We start from the raw sequence: 16,943 nt of genomic DNA, 5'->3' as shown, positions 1-16,943 counted from the left end.
ATTCTTAATCATGGCATTATCAGGATTGACTTGTTCAGAAACATGTTACCTACTGACTTAGAATTAAAATTACTCCTGTCATCAATCACCATTCAGTTCCTATTGGGCAAACCACAACCAACACAAATGGCAAATGCCTCCAACGACTTTGTAGAGTCACAAGCTTGAAGTAGTCTTTGCGTGCTAGGAAAATGGGACCAAATACTAGAGTTTTGACTACTTTGGTACACTATAAGTGAAATTTGTCCAATTACTCAACCTGGACTCAGGGATAGACGTAACATAGTAAATGTAAATCGGTAAACCCTCCATTTAGATATGTTATGTTACGATTTCGTGATATGTGTCACGTTCTGACCTTAGTTCCTTTGTTATGTCTTTGTTTTAGTTTGGTCAGGGCGTGAGTTGGGGTGGGTAGTCTATGTTCTTTTTTCTATGTTATGGTTTTGTGTTTGGCCTGGTATGGTATGGTTCTCAATCAGAGGCAGGTGTCGTTCGTTGTCTCTGATTGAGAATCATACTTAGGTAGCCTTTTCCCACCTGTGCTTTGTGGGTGGTTATTTCCTGTTTAGTGTTTTTTCCATTCACCTTACGGGACTGTTCGTTTGTCGTTTATTGTTTTGTTCAGTGTTCAGTTATTTTATAAAAAATATGAACACTTACCATGCTGCGCTTTGGTCCTCACCTTCTTCCACAACAGACGATCATTACAGAATCACCCACCAACCAAGGACCAAGCAGCGTGGTAAGGAGCAGTGCTATCTGGAGGAGGTGACAACATGGGACGAAATAGAGAGGTGGTCGGTCGACCCAGGGAGAGTGCAGGAGCCCGCCTGGGATTCTCTGGAGCAGTGCGAGGAGAGTTACAGGAGAATGGAGTTCGCGACACGTACATGGCAGCGCAACAGGGTTGAGAGGTAGCCCCAAAAATGTATTGGGGTGGCACACGGGGAGTGTGGTTAAGGCAGGAAGGAGACCTGAGCCAACTCCCCGTGCTTACCGTGGAGATAGGTGGACCGGGCAGGCACCATGTTATGCCGTGAGGCGCGCACGGTGTCCCCAGTGCGCAGGCATAGCCCGGTGTGCTACATTGCAGCGCCTCGTATCGGCCGTGCTAGAGTGGGCATCGAGCCAGGTGCTATGAAGCCGGCTCAGCGCATCTGGTCTCCAGTGCGTCTCCTCGGCCCGGGGTATATGGCACCAGCCCTACGCACAATGCCCCCGGTTCGCCAGCACAGTCCAGTGCGGTCTGTTCCACCCCGCCACACTGGCCAGGCTACGGGGAGTATCCAGCCAGGAAAGGTTGTACAGGCTCGGTGCTCGAGACCTCCAGTGCACCTCCAAGGTCCGGTCCATCCGGTGCCTCCTCGACACACCAGGCCTCCGGTGGCAGCCCCACGCACCAGGCTGTCTCTACGTCTCCTTCCTCCAGGTGCTCCCACCTGTCCAGTGCTGTCAGAGTCTCCCTCCTGTCCAGCGCTGCCAGAGTCTCCCTCCTGTCCAGCGCTGCCAGAGTCTCCCTCTTTTCCAGCGCTGCCAGGGTCTCCCTCTTGTCCAGTGCTGCCAGAGTCTCCCTCTTGTCCAGCGCTGCCAGAGCCTCCCTCTTGTCCAGCACTGCCACAGTCTCCCTCTTGTCCAGCGCTGCCAGAGTCTCCCTCCTGTCCAGAGTCTCCCTCCTGTCCAGCGCTGCCAGAGTCTCCCTCTTGTCCAGCGCTGCCAGGGTCTCCCTCTTGTCCAGTGCTGCCAGAGTCTCCCTCTTGTCCAGCGCTGCCAGAGCCTCCCTCTTGTCCAGCACTGCCACAGTCTCCCTCTTGTCCAGCGCTGCCAGAGTCTCCCTCCTGTCCAGAGTCTCCCTCCTGTCCAGCGCTGCCAGAGTCTCCCTCTTGTCCAGCGCTGCCAGAGTCTCCCTCTTGTCCAGCGCTGCCAGAGTCTCCCTCTTGTCCAGCGCTGCCAGAGTCTCCCTCCTGTCCAGCGCTGCCAGAGTCTCCCTCCTGTCCAGAGTCTCCCTCCTGTCCAGCGCTGCCAGAGTCTCCCTCCTGTCCAGCGTTGCCAGAGTACCCGTCAGTCCTGAGCTGCCGGAGCCGCACGTCAGTCAGGAGTTGCCAGATCCGCCCGTCAGGCAGGAGCTGCCGGAGCCTCCCGTTAGTCAGGAGCTGCCGGAGCCGCCCGTCAGTCAGGAGCTGCCGGAGCCTCCCGTCAGTCAGGAGATGCCGGAGCTGCCCTTCCCTCCGGTGCTGCCGGAATCGCCCTTCACTCCGGTGCTGCCGGAATCGCCCTTCACTCCGGAGCTGCCGGAATCGTTCCTGTGTTATGTCTTTGTTTTAGTTTGGTCAGTGCGTGAGTTGGGGTGGGTAGTCTATGTTCTTTTTTCTATGTTGTGGTTTTGTGTTTGGCCTGGTATGGTTCTCAATCAGAGGCACGTGTCGTTCGTTGTCTCTGATTGAGAATCATACTTAGGTAGCCTTTTCCCAGCTGTGTTTTGTGGGTGATTATTTCCTGTTTGGTGTTTTTTCCATTCACCTTACGGGACTGTTCGTTTGTCGTTTATTGTTTTGTTCAGTGTTCAGTTATTTTATAAAAAATATGAACACTTACCATGCTGCGCTTTGGTCCTCACCTTCTTCCACCACAGACGATCGTTACAATATGATGATATGTTACGTTTCATATGGTATGTATGAACATTTACGGATGCATCATCCATTTCGTATGATGTGTTACGAATTGCAATTTGATTATATGTTATGAATTTACAATATGCATGAATTCCACCTTGTTGTGGCTAACATGACCTAGTTGGCTAGGTGTTAGGGTTAAGGGTTAAGGTTAGGGTTAGGGGAAGGTTTAGCTAACATGCTACGTAGTTGCAAAGTAGCTTAAAAGTAGTAAGTAGCTGCATTGTTGCAAAAAAATTGCTAAAATGCCATAGTTGTTCATTGATATGATTCAAAAACACAACATTTTGATTGTTAGACATTCACGTTATACGCCCACCCATCTTGCCCGACCAACCTCTTTTCGTTTTTTTTTGGCTTAAGTAATCTTCTGTCTTGTGTAACCATACCAATCGTAACATATCATACTAATTTGAGTGTCACAGATTTACATTTACTATGCACTAGTGTTTGAGGCCAGGCTGAAATACTTATGATCAAATTATCAAATGTAGATCTATAAATCAGATACAGTGCCTTCAGAAAGTATTCATACCCCTTAACTTATTCCACCTTTTTGTGTTACAGCCAATGTTCCCCCACATTTTTTCAGCATTGAGCAAATGTAAAGTCTGCTGAGTGCAAACTTGAACATTGTGAAAATTCTGTGCAACTTCCAGCGCGTTTACTGTAAACACAGGCTGTAACCGCTTTAAGTTACAGTTTTAACAGTGGCTAAGTAGGCTACTGTGGCTATTTGATCATAATGTGGGACTACGAGAGTGGTCTACCATCAAAAACAATGGTGATGTATCCCATAACATTTTAACATAGAAATAGCTATCTTTCAGCCTACAGTAGCAGCCAATGTGTGGTGTTTAACGTAGGCCTACATTCCATGGGGGCTTGACATGAACTTGTGTTACATCTTATTATTTTTTACTTGAGTTTATTTGGTAAATATTTTCTTAACTCTTTCTTGAACTGCATTGTTGGTTAATTAAGGGCTTGTTAACGGCTTACCATTTCACGGTAAGGTCTACAAAAAAAGTTTGATTTGATTTATTCACTTGTCCTTCAGACATGGAGGTGACTGTTGTTGTGTTGTTTGATGCAAGAAACCACTTTACAAAATAAAAAAACATTATTAGTTCCATACCATTATTACAGAGAATCAAGCAAATGAGGCTACCCTCTGACTATTGGCTACTTAGCTTATTCAAGCCTGTCTCAAAATACAATACTCCCCCTTACCTGACTTGCTTTTCAAAGATGTCTAGAAATGTACACGTTTTGTAATCTTGAAAGGAGCAATCCCTTCCCTATTGCTGACTCCAAATTAACTATAATTGGGCTAATAATAACTAACTAGCTAAGAATATAAACAAACGGTGCACATATGGTTACATGAAGCTCTAGTCAAAACAAGCACATCTTCTCACTACCACTCATGCTCTTAACACAGTCCAGTTCAAAGTAAATGGCACAGATCCATATGACAATGTTCTATTTGCATATAAGCCTACTGCAGCTTTTATTTGTTATGCCGCACTAGTCTTTGTAGAGTACGGGCTGAGTCATTCATATCAATGCAATGGAATCCTACTCCTATGCGTTCTGCCTACAAAATCTCTTGCATAGTTTTTTTTGTTTCGGTATGATGCATTGACAGTGGTTAATAATGCGTTGATTCAATCGCAATTGCCACAGTAAAGGGAAACGTTGATAGTGTTATTAACAGGGAAAACTCTAGAGCAGTGGCCACCAACCTTTGAGTCAAGATGACTTTCTGAGTCAAAATGCAACCCGAGATCTACCACTTAAAAAACGTAAGCCTATGCAACATTGACCAGTACTGTAGCATTAAACAGTACTGTAGCAATGAGGTTTGTGCAGTAAGCTATAGTACCAGTACATTATCACCACATATTGGTTTTGCTTGAATTGCCCTTCCAGTTTTTGTAATTATATTTTGAACTTTGAGGTGGACTATAAAGTCTCACCGGTAATAGAGCCCTTGTTGTATTACTTGTGAGGCACAGCTGAGTGAGCATACATTTAAATTATTAACTTTTTATTTTACTGGGCTTATGGTGCCTGCATCTAATGGTCATTTACAGTGGGAGAGAGCAGCAGATTCAGGGTTCGCCACTCAACATCCCTCTGCTCTCCCTTTCTTCCACTGACCAAAAAGGGACACCGTCTTTCAGCTGATGGTGAAACTAGAGTCGCACAGCATTATTTCTTCCTCATGCACATAAATGTTGTTAAATGTTGTTACTCCAGAGAAAGTGAAATATTCCTCTATATAAAAAAATACTCAAGCCGCTAATAATAACAACAATGCAAGCCTATACACTTTCCTACTTATTCATAACTGCTGCAGTGCTTGATATAGGCAGCGCTGAGTGGAAATGGGAATAACGTGCCTTTTATTCCTTATAAAAGTGTTGAATACAAAGAGTTGACAGTGCTGAGGAAGAACTTAAACATGAACTCACTCATAAAAACAGGAGCTCTTTGCTGTATTCATCTATATCTAGTCATGGTTTTAAACGTTTTGAAATCTCAGCCAATTTTGCTGTATCTTTCTTCTATACCTGCTAAATTACTGCAGACACAGTAATCTGAGCCATCCGCCACATGAAATGGTTCAAAATGGCAACAGTTCGCAGTTCATTTTTTGGGTAGACCTGAGATCAAACGTGGCTGCCCTGCACACCAGGTAGGCCTGGGTAGGTTTGATCTGAGGCCTACCCAAAAAATGTCTCAGAAGTTATTCAATATAAATTGTGTATTATTGTCACGCCCTGACCTTAGAGCCTTTTTATTTCTCTATTTGGTTAGGTCAGGGCATGATTTGGGTGGGCATTCTATGTTTTCTGTTTCTTTGTTTTGGTGGAACATTTAATAAAGAAAATCTACGTCTACAACGCTGCACCTTGGTCCGGTCATTCTATCACTAACGATGGATATAACAATTATTTGATTTACATTTTTAAAAGAAACGCATGTGAGATTTATTTTCTATGGGTCATTTTATTATAATGTAACAAAGAAATAGTCCGCAACCATGAAATTGACTTCCGACTATTGATTACATTTTTAAAAAATTGTCTGGAGGAAAAGGAGTGTGTGCCAGAATTATTTGGATCAATCTACTGATAGCTTCCAGAATGAGACATTAACAGGTGGCGCCAGGATAGAAACAACCGCAATCGCCATCACAACCGCCAACGTCGCGTTGAGCCAGGCATGCTTGCCTACCCCACCGTCTCCTCTCGTTCTTGATGCTACGGTCGGGGGTGAACCTGCAATAGGTCCACCGACAGATTTGTCTGCCATTGATGAACCAGCCTGTCAACCAAAGCAAGCACAGATCCCTTCAAGTATGATAAATGGCAAATCATGCTGCTTCCCTTCAAGGTGTAAAGCAAAAAGTATAGTAAAGCAAAATATGCCATTTTTTATAAGATTTATACGAGATGGATTTAAAAAATTGGAGACTCACAAGAAATGCTTGCTGCAAACATGAGAATAGCAAATTACATGCTAGTGCCCTTGCAAAATGTTAATCCTACAAGGCGACCCATGGTCCTAGAAGTACTTCTGACTGGGTTGAACCCAATGCATGGTGATGCAAACATGGATTTTATAGAAAGAAACCGTGCACATATTAAAGTGGTCATAGATATTGTTCTCATGTGTGCAAAGCAGGATATTCTACTCAGAGGGCATAGAGAAACCGAAGAGGCAATCAACAAAGGTAACTTTTCAGAAATCTTAAAATTTCATGTCAAAGTATGACTCAGAAACACAGGGGGCAGTATTATGACGTCTGAATGAAAAGCGTGCCCAAAGTAAACTACCTGATACTCAGGCCCAGAAGCTAAAAATTAGCTAGAATTTGTCGTTTTTCTAGGTGGCTCCCATTTTATTTACGTATTAGGGTAGCTGAGGTTGGATTATAAACGTTGTTTGACTTGTTTGGAAAAGTTTATTGGTAACGTTTGGGATTCATTTTGTATGCATTTTGATGGAGGGAAACCGGTGGATTATTGACTGAAGCGCGCCAGCTAAACTGAGTTTTTATGGATATAAAGAAGAACTTTATCGAACAAAAGGACCATTTGTGATGTTCCTGGGACCTTTTGGAGTGCCAACAGAAGAAGATCTACAAAGGTAAAGCATTTATTATATCGCTATTTCTGACTTTCGTGGCGCACCTGCCTGGTTGAAATATGTTTATAATGCTTTCGTTTGCGGGGCGTGTCCTCAGATAATCGCATGGTGTGCTTTCGCTGTAAAGCCCTTTTGAAATCTGACACAGCGGCTGGATTAACAAGTTAAGCTTTATTTTGATGTATAACACTTGTATTTTCATGAATGTTAATAAATATTTATATTTCTGTAATTTGAATTTCGCGCTCTGCAATTTCACCCGATGTTGTCGAGGTGTGTCGCAAGTGGAACGCCTGCGCTAGAAAGGTTAATGAGCTACCATGCAATGCCACGCTTATGAGCCCTGAAATTCTGCTTTCACCGTAAAGCCTTTTTGAAATCTGACAAAGCGGCTATATTAACAAGAAGTTAAGCTTTATTTTGATGTATTACACTTGTGATTTTATGAAAGTGAAAGTTTATGAAAGTTATATATTTATATTGACCAGCACAAAAACATCCTGTGGCGTACTGCATTAGCATTGAATAGCCCCTGTGATATGCAACTTTTCAGGGAAGTACCTTCTCCACTATTCAATCTGGTTTCAGAGCTGGTCATGGGTGCACCTCAGCCACGCTCAAGGTCCTAAACGATATCATAACCGCCATTGATAAGAGACATTACTCTGCAGCCGTATTCATCGGCCTTGCCAAGGCTTTCGACTCTTATCGGCAGACTAAACAGCCTTGCTTTCTCAAATGACTGCCTCGCCTGGTTCACCAACTACTTCTCTGATAGAGTTCAGTGTGTCAAACTGCTCTATTGAGTTGAGTGAAATTACATCTTGTGCTTCTCTCTATGGGCTGATATTTCTTTCTTGTCCCGGGGGAGTTGTGTGCCCGTGCACACACGCAGTTTAGAGGTATTGGTTACGGCCTGAATTCAAAATGAATTTAATAGATTTTGTTTTTCTCACCCATCTACTCATAATACCCCATAATGACAAAGTGAAAACTTGTTTTTAGAAATCTTTCCAAATGTATTAAAAATGAAATACAGAAATATCTCATTTACATACAGTACCTGTCAAAAGTTTGGACATACCTACTCATTCCAGGGTTTTTCTTTATTTTTTAAAATGTTCTATATTGTAGAATAATAGTGAAGACATCAAAACTATGAAGTAACACATATGTATTAACCAAAAAAGTGTTAAACAAATCAAAATATATTTTAGATTTTAGATTCTTCAAAGTATCCACCCTTTGTTGTTTACTACATGATTCCATATGTGTTATTTCATAGTTCTGATGTCTATTATTCTACAATGTAGAAAATAACCCTTGAATGAGTAGGTGTGTTCAAACTTTTGACTGGTACTTTACTCACACCCCTGAATCAATACTTTGTACAAGCACCTTTGGCAGCAATTACAGTCTTTCTGGGTAAGTCCCAAAGAGCTTTCCACACCTGGGTTGTGCAACAATTTCCCATTATTCTTTTCAAAATTCTTAAAGCTGTGTCAAATTGGTTGTTGATCATTGTAAATTGTCCACTCAGGAACATACACTGTGTTCTTGTTGAGCAACACCACGGTAGATTTGGTCTTGTGTTTTAGGTTATTGTCCTGCTGAAAGGTGAATTCATTTCCCACTGTCTGGTGGAAAGCAGACTGAACAAGATTTTCCTACAGGAGTTTGCCTGTGCTTACCTCCATTCTGTTCATTTTTTTATAGTGAAAAACTCCCCAGCCCTTAACAATTACAAGCATACCCATAACATGTTGCAGCCACCATTATACTTGAAAATATTTACAGTAGTACTCAGTAATGTGTTGTATCCGATTTGCCCCAAACATAACACTTTTATTCAGGGCAAAAAGTGAATTGCTTTGCCACATTGTTTGCATTATTACTTTAGTGACTTGTTGCAAATAGGATGTTTTGGAATATGTTTTATTCTGTACGGGCTTCCTTCTTTTCCCTCTGTCAGTTAGGTTAGTATGTGGAGTAACTACAATGTTGTTGATCCATCCTCAGTTTTCTCCTTTCACAGAGATTAATCTCTAACTGTTTTAAAATCACTATTGGCCTAATGGTGAAATCCCTAAGCAGTGTCCTTCCTCTACGGCAACTAAATTAGGAAGGACGCCTGTATCTTTGTAGTGACTGGGTATATTACTACATCATCCAAAGTGTAATTAATAACTTCACCATGCTCAATGGGATATTCAATGTCTGTTTTAGTTTTTCCTCGACAGCAACTAAATTAGGAAGGATGCCTGTATATTTGTAGTGACTGGGTGTATTGATACTCCATCCAAAGTGTAATTAATAACTTCACCATGCTCAATGGGATATTCAATGTCTGTTTTAGTTTTTTCTCAACAGCAACTAAATTAGGAAGGATGCCTGTATATTTGTAGTGACTGGGTGTATTGATACTCCATCCAAAGTGTAATTAATAACTTCACCATGCTCAATGGGATATTCAATGTCTGTTTTTTTTCTTCTACTCACCTACTGTAATGCGGATACTGGGAGTCGGGAAGTAAGTGCAGATGGTGAGTTTAATAATAAACGGAACAATACAAGATACACGAGTGGCCTACAGATATGAAACCCATAGTCAATACTGCCTGGGGAATGGAACTAAGAGAGTGAAAGATATGCGGGAGGTAAGAAGTAAAGTAATGGAGTCCAGGTGTGCCTATTGATGAATCGCAGGTGCGCGTAATGATGAAAGCCAGGACCGGTGGTTAGTAAACTGGCAATGTCGAACACCGGAATGGAGGAGTGGGAATAGACGTGACAGTACCCGACCTCCGACGCGCGGCTCCAGCCGCAGGAAGACGCCGGCCAGAGGTACGGCCCCCAGGATGAGGAGCGTGCCGGTCCGAGCTGCGAAGATGGAAAACATGGGTGATGTTGGGGTCCAGAATGTCCTCCAACGGAACCCAACAGAGCCAACACCCACAATGTCTGGAGTCCAGGAGGGATCTGACGACATAAGCAGGACCTCCCTTCATGTCCACGGACGCCTCACTGCGGTGGTGATCCACCTGCTCCTTCTGGCGACAGACGGCACACTGGAGCCTCACATAAGCATCACTCCAAACCTCCTCTGCGAGGAGTCCATCGAGCCAGGGCCGGCCGATAACCCAGGACAACACACTGGAAGGGAGTAAGTCCACCGAGCCAGGGCCGGCCGATAACCCAGGACAACACACTGGAAGGGAGTAAGGCCACCGAGCCAGGGCCGGCCGATAACCCAGGACAACACACTGGAAGGGAGTAAGGCCACCGAGCCAGGGCCGGCCGATAACCCAGGACAACACACTGGAAGGGAGTAAGTCCACCGAGTCAGGGCCGGCCGATAACCCAGGACAACACACTGGAAGGGAGTAAGTCCACCGAGCCAGAGCCGGCCGATAACCAAGGACAACACACGGGAAGGGAGTAAGTCCACCGAGCCAGGGCCGGCAGATAACCCAGGACAACACACTGGAAGGGAGTAAGTCCACCGAGCCAGGGCCGGCAGATAACCCAGGACAACACTGGAAGGGAGTAAGTCCGGTGGAGGAGTGACGTAATGAATTCTGGGCGTATTCAGCCCAGGGAAGGAATCGGGTTCACTCCCCCTTCCGGTCCTGGCAGTGACTCCTCATGAACCTCCCCAGCTCCTGGTTCATCCTCTCCACCTGCCCGTTGGACTGAGGCCAGTACCCAGAAGTGAGGCTGACCATGAACCCCAGTTTCTCCATGAAAGCCATACATACCCGCAACGTGAATTGCAGGTACAATAGAGGCAGGATACTTGTCCACATGATTAAGCATGTATTTAATGTTGCAAAAATGACATTAACTAATTTTCGACCAAATTAGCAGTTATTGCCTTTTTGCTTGGTAGGGCTGAGTAGACGTGACACCTACCAATATGTGCCCTTCTTTGCGAGGCATTGGAGATTCTCCCTAGCCTTTGTGGTTAAATCTATGTTTGAAATTCGCTGCTCGACTAAGGGACATTACTGATAATTGTATTTGTGGGGTACGAAGATGAGGTAGTCATTCAAAATCATGTTAAACACCCTATTATTGCACACAGAGTGAGTCAATGCAACTTATGCGAATTGTTAAGCAGCATTTATTTTACTCCTGTATTTATTTAGGCTCGCCATAACAAAGGGATTGAATACTTATTGACCCACAACATTTCAGCTTTTTATTTTTTATTAATTTGTAAACATTTTCAAAAATATAATTCCACTTTGACATTATGGGTACTGTGTGTAGGCCAGTGACAAAACAAATCTAAAATTAATCAATTTTAAATTCAGGCTGTAACAGAGCAAAATGTGGAAAAAGTCAAGGGGTGTTAATACATTCCGAATGCATTGTATGCATGAGCAAAACACTCAAATTAAAGGTGATGTCATATGAAACATTTTGATCTCAAATCCAAAATACTGGAGTATAAAGACACATTCTATTTTATTTTAGAATCACTATCCAAATGCATACGTAGGGGAGTGTACAGTGGCTTGTGAAAGTATTCACCCCCTTGGCATTTTTCCTATTTTGTTGCCTTACAACCTGGAATTCAAATGGATTTTGGGGGGGGTGGGGTTGTATCATTTGATTTACACAATCACTTTGAAGATGCAAAATATTTTTTTATTGTGAAACAAACAAGAAATAAGACAAAAAACAGAACACTTGAGCGTGCATAACTATTCACCCACCCAAAGTCAATACTTTGTAGAGCCACCTTTTGTAGCAATTACAGTTGCAAGTCTCTTGGGGAATGTCTCCATAAACTTGACACATCTAGCAACTGGGATTTTTGCCCATTCTTCAAGGCAAAACTGCTCCAGCTTGGATTGAGGTCTGGGATTTGAGTAGGCCATTCCAAGAAATGTAAATGTTTCCCCTTAAACCACTCGAGTGTTGCTTGAGTTGTATGCTTAGGGTCATTCCCTCCAGTCATCCTGCTGGAAGGTTAACCTCCGTCCCAGTCTCAAATCTCTAGAAGACTGAAACAGGTTTCCCTCAAGAATTTCCCTATATTTAGCGCCATCCATCATTCCATCCATTCTTACCAGTTTCCCAGTCCCTGCCGATGGAAAAACATCCCCACAGCATGATGCTGCCACAACTGGTGTTCTCGGGGTGATGAGAGGTGTTGGGTTTGCGCCAGACATAGCTCTTTCCTTGATGGCCAAAAAAGCTACATTTTAGTCTCATCTGACCAGAGTACCTTCTTCCATATGTTTGCTTATTTTATTCTTTAAGCAATGTCTTTTTTCTGGCCACTCTTCCGTAAAGCCCAGCTCTGTGAAGTGTACGGCTTAAAGTGGTCCTATGGACAGATACTCCAATCTCTACTGTGGAGCTTTGCAGCTCCTTCAGGGTTATCTTTTGGTCTCTTTGTTGCCTCTGATTAATCCCCTCCTTGCCTGGTCTGTGAGTTTTGGTGGGCGGCCCTCTCTTGGCAGGTTTGTTGTGATGCCATATTCTTTCAATTTTTTAATAATGGATTTAATGGTGCTCCGTGGGATGTTCAAAGTTTCGGATATTATTTTATAACCCAACCCTGATCTGTACTTCTTCACAACTTTGTCCCTGACCTGTTTGGAGAGCTCCTTGGTCTTCATGATGCTGCTTGTTTGGTGGTGCCCCTTGCTTAGTGGTGTTGCAGACTCTGGGGCCTTTCAGAACAGGTGTGTATATACTGAGATCATGTGACAGATCATGCGACACTTAGAATGCACAAAGGTGGACTTTATTTAACTTATTATGTGACTTCTGAAGGTAATTGGTTGCACCAGATATTATTTAGGGGCTTCATATCAAAGGGGGTGGATACATATGCATAGACCAATTTTCAGTTTTTTATTTTAAAGAATTTTTTTGAAACAAGTTATTTTTAAAAATTTCACTTCACCAATTTAAACTATTTTGTGTAATGTCCATTACATGATCTCCAAATAAAAATATATTTATTTACAGGTTGTAATTCAACAAAATAGGAAAAAGCCAAGGAGATGAATACTTTTGCAGGGCACTGTAAATAACGTAGTATACATTTATTTGTATTCTATTAGACAACAGTATATGTTCTTTCCCTTGTTTGTAGAGCAACCATCCAGAACCTTGTTAAATAAATCACCCCTTCCATTCCTAATAAATAAACCGGGTGAAATCCCTTTGAAATGTACCTCCTCCTCCTGTGTTCTTATCGACACACCATCACAGTAGCCCACACCCAAACCACCAGCATGTTCAACTCCAATAACAGTAGTTTAAACCACAACCCTACAATACCAACACAAACGTTCTGTTCAGTTTTTTAAGGCCTTGCTGTTTATTCATCTTTTCCTACAACAGCAAATTACAGAATTAATTATATAGTAGAAGCAGTATTGAAAATACACGTTTTTTTGTAAAAAGAAGTTGCACAAAATGTTAATGACAGTACAAAACGAAGCAATAATAATTCAGGTAAATGGCTACATTACTATAGGAAATTTGTGTACCTTTTTCAATAATGAAAACATCTCAATAATTTGTACATTTCAGAATTATATCACATAATTTGAACTATAAAAATAAGAAAGAAAATGAACACTGTTTTTTCTGTTTTGTTTTTGTTTACAAATGACAACCTTATTGAATATATTTATCAGTGCAACATTGTTTATTTTTAGTTTCCACGCTACAGTATCCATTTTCTCTAGTTACCAGACTGAGGCTACTGTCCTCGAAGCTGAATGCACAAAACAGTAAGCATTGCAAAATGGGAAATCAAACCTGAAATGAACATAACCCAAGCTGAGAATGTGTTTACCACGGCACACGACATAGCACACAGATGTAGCAGATGTCCTCCTGTTCAACATCATTATGTCTCTCTGATGGTTGTGCTGTAGAAAATCCACTGGACATTTCCAATGGTCAAGTCCTCCTCAGACCTGATACTGTGAGCCTCTTACTAAGTCCTTACTACAGATCCCCTTACTTCTCCATTCCAAACACTCTAGGAGGATTGATAGCTAGATTGATTGGTAAAGTGAGTCTGAAATGCAAGACTCGAGATTTCAGAGTTCACATTGATGCAACTTCAGCTGAAAAAATACAAACCATCGAACAGTATCGTTTCTACAGTCAACCCACCTTCCCCTCTTGACTTTGCCAGGAGTCCAGTCCATTTACTGTGAACATTTGTTGAAAAGGGGTGGTTGTGGTTGAAATGCTGCAGTCCAGTAGCAGTAGTGTGTTGATAACAAACCCCTCCCCCAGTAGAAGAGGTATCCAATCATCCTTTGGTAATGACAACAGGGCAAGTGGCCTGATTCGCTATGCTTGATGACATCACTCAACCCCTTAGCTCTGTACCAGCGTCCCTTCCTAATGAAATCAGCCCTGACATCACAGCATATAGCTGTTACACATAAACCTTATGGCACGACTATTTTGTAGTAGGGTACAGAATGTGACAATACAATCCAAACTGTGTTATTGTTATGATTATGAGCATCTAGTCTGCAGTGTGAATGCGATAGCACCATTGATACACCCCAGTATATGTAATCCTCCACCCCTCAGTATATCTCACTAGTGAGGATTAAGATGTTGGATAACGAAGTGCATGGTCGTAAAAGTTAGCACTTTTTTTGTATGACAATCCACAGATGTATGTAGCTGGAAATAACAAGCCACTGGTCAACCCCATGAAGCTAAAGCAATAGTTTTTTTGGTATGCTGGCAGACATTATACATATCTTCTTCCACTGCTGCAGTTGATATGAGAGATGATAGACCCTGTGACCACAGAAGGATATGGGGTGTGTGGCTGCCATATGTTAATTAGTGTATAGAAGTTAGCAACATGAATACAACTGTTTTTATTTTTTCCTTTTCTGTTTACAGTAACTTCTTCGTCCGTGAAGCGGATTGCATCTAGAAGATGTAGAACAAGAACATGTCTTCTTTGAATGTGCACTGGCCTATCTTTACACAGCACACAGAGCCTGCTCGAAATGAAACAATTAAACCAAAATACTTCACTCTTCACAACAACAGGCAGATGATTGTATTTACAACACACAACCCATTGGAAAAAGGGATACTGCAGCTTTTTTTCCATTTTTTTTTCTTTAAAATAATTAAAATATATTAAAACGTATATACAATTATATGTGGGTCTGGGACAGAGAGAGAAAAGTGCCATGGAGGGATTGGATCCTGTTTTGCAGACTTGATTATTAGCTAATTTAAAGCCCCTGCTTCAGATGTCAAAACATGGTCAGAATGTAAGAGATGTAAAACTCCAAAATCAACAAGGAAGCCAACAAATATGTATTAAAGGCACTGTCAGAACCATCTACTGCCAAGGGGTGCAACCTTTACCTTTAACCTCTGACCCACACCTGTAGACAGGGGCAGAGGTCAGGGGGGCAGAGGGCACACCCTGCTGCTACTCCACCATGGTGCAGTATGACCAACAATATTGTCAGTTATGGTTAATTTTGGGTTTTGATACTTCTCCTTCAACACAAAAATTACTTTGATTTAAAATAATTCTAATAACAAAAATGTTTCTTCCTCACAGAATATGATAAATACTTTAAACATTATGATAATTAAATTGGTCTCAACACCAGCATCCGATTGTAAAAATGAATGAAAATCAAATAGAACAATTTAAATAATAATCTAATCATATGTACATATTTTTTCCTCCTGTATTTAATTTTGTACACAGTGTCTCCTACTGGTAGGTTCCCATTACTGCAGCTCCTGAGAAAAGCAATGGGTCAATCACAACCTCCCATTGGTTCCTAAACCTGGGCCTCCTCCAATGAGAGGCCTCCAGCAGTTCCTTTAGCCCCAGCCACACATTGAGTCTTGGCTTTGCCTACAGTCTTGTGCACACGCACAAAATGCTACACTCCCCACACACACACACATCTCACTTCCCCATTCCCGCTCACGCCTCTGTGTATGAGTTCTGTGAGTTGAGTTTGTCTTTCTTTAGCTTGACTCCGTCCACCAGCTCAAAGTTATAGTTCTCCAGAGCGGATAAGTTCCTGTCTGACATGTGGCCATGTGAGCAGGCACAGTAGAGGACGACCCCACAGATGGCCCCCAGGAAGACCCCCAGGGCACTCATAGCGATGATGGTGATGAGGATGGGGTCCAGTGTCTGCAGCATGTTGCCTGCCCCGCCACTGACACCGTTGAGGATCTCATTGTTCTCCATCATGTCAGGGAAGTCTGTGATGTCCACAACTACAGGAGAGAAGAAGAAGAGGGTGAGTAAGACCCTCATCTCATTTTCAACCATCCCAGTATTCATGGAAATCTACAGCTTTGTAGATAGCTGTTACATATGTTTGGACAATGATTGTTATTATCTTTCCAACACTGAATCCCTAAGCTTTGTGTTAGAGTAAAGAGAGAGAGATAGAGGGGGAGCAGACGTATTAGTGAAATCTACTGTATTGCTAACACATGTCATCATAAGTATGTTACTCTGTTTTACAACACTCAACCCCATAGACGTTGTGTATTAATATGTAATATGGTGACATACTCATTTCATTAAATCGGTCTTCAGGCAGCATGGGCTCTGTAGGAACATCAGGATCTGTTGAAAATGATAGGACGAGTCAGTTACAAAAGCACTTCCCTCCAGCACAATAGTAAAAAAATCACCATCACTCTTTACATTGAACATGACATGGAGGGACAGTTTCCCCAGACACAGATTAAGCCTAGCCATGGACAAAAAAAAGCATGTTCAATAGCGAATCTCCATTGAGTTACATTTTTTTTGTCCAGAACGTCGCTTAATCTGTGTCTGGGAAACTGGCGCTAAAGGTCAGGCCTGTACACACTGGTGTCCTTAGGTCACTGGTTCAAATCCAGCTCAAAAGATCAATGTAGTGAAGTAACAGTCACCCTTGCAGTCAGCCATGTTCAGATTGTCCAGGATCTTGATATCATCCACAGCAATGTCACCCCAACTCTTCCTCTCCACAAACCCTTCAATCACCACCTGGGAGAGAGAGAACAATTGTTCTAATAAAAAAAAACTGTATTTAACAACCCTTGAGCAACCTCTTA

At 42.5% G+C, this 16,943-nt stretch overlaps 1 protein-coding gene across 4 annotated transcripts in view; it reads right to left on the bottom strand.

The window, feature by feature from the left end:
• Nucleotides 1-13,155: 13,155 nt before the first annotated feature.
• Nucleotides 13,156-16,943, bottom strand: part of LOC112228041 (neuropilin-1a) — a 122,652-nt gene continuing 118,864 nt past the window's right edge. For all 4 annotated transcript variants that reach the window (XM_042308907.1, XM_042308906.1, XM_042308909.1 and 1 more), the window contains 3 exons: nt 16,779-16,875; nt 16,411-16,464; nt 13,156-16,106 (listed from right to left, as the gene is read on the bottom strand). In XM_042308907.1, the coding sequence (XP_042164841.1) occupies nt 15,805-16,106; nt 16,411-16,464; nt 16,779-16,875 (453 nt within the window). In that variant the 3' untranslated portion in view covers nt 13,156-15,804. The remainder of the gene's footprint in view (nt 16,107-16,410; nt 16,465-16,778; nt 16,876-16,943) is intronic.

This window comes from Oncorhynchus tshawytscha, linkage group LG29 (genome assembly GCF_018296145.1).
Source record: "Oncorhynchus tshawytscha isolate Ot180627B linkage group LG29, Otsh_v2.0, whole genome shotgun sequence".
In the NCBI taxonomy this organism is placed as follows: Eukaryota; Metazoa; Chordata; class Actinopteri; order Salmoniformes; family Salmonidae; genus Oncorhynchus; species Oncorhynchus tshawytscha.
Note: the sequence above shows the minus strand (reverse complement) of the source record. Positions and strands in the feature narration are given on the sequence as shown.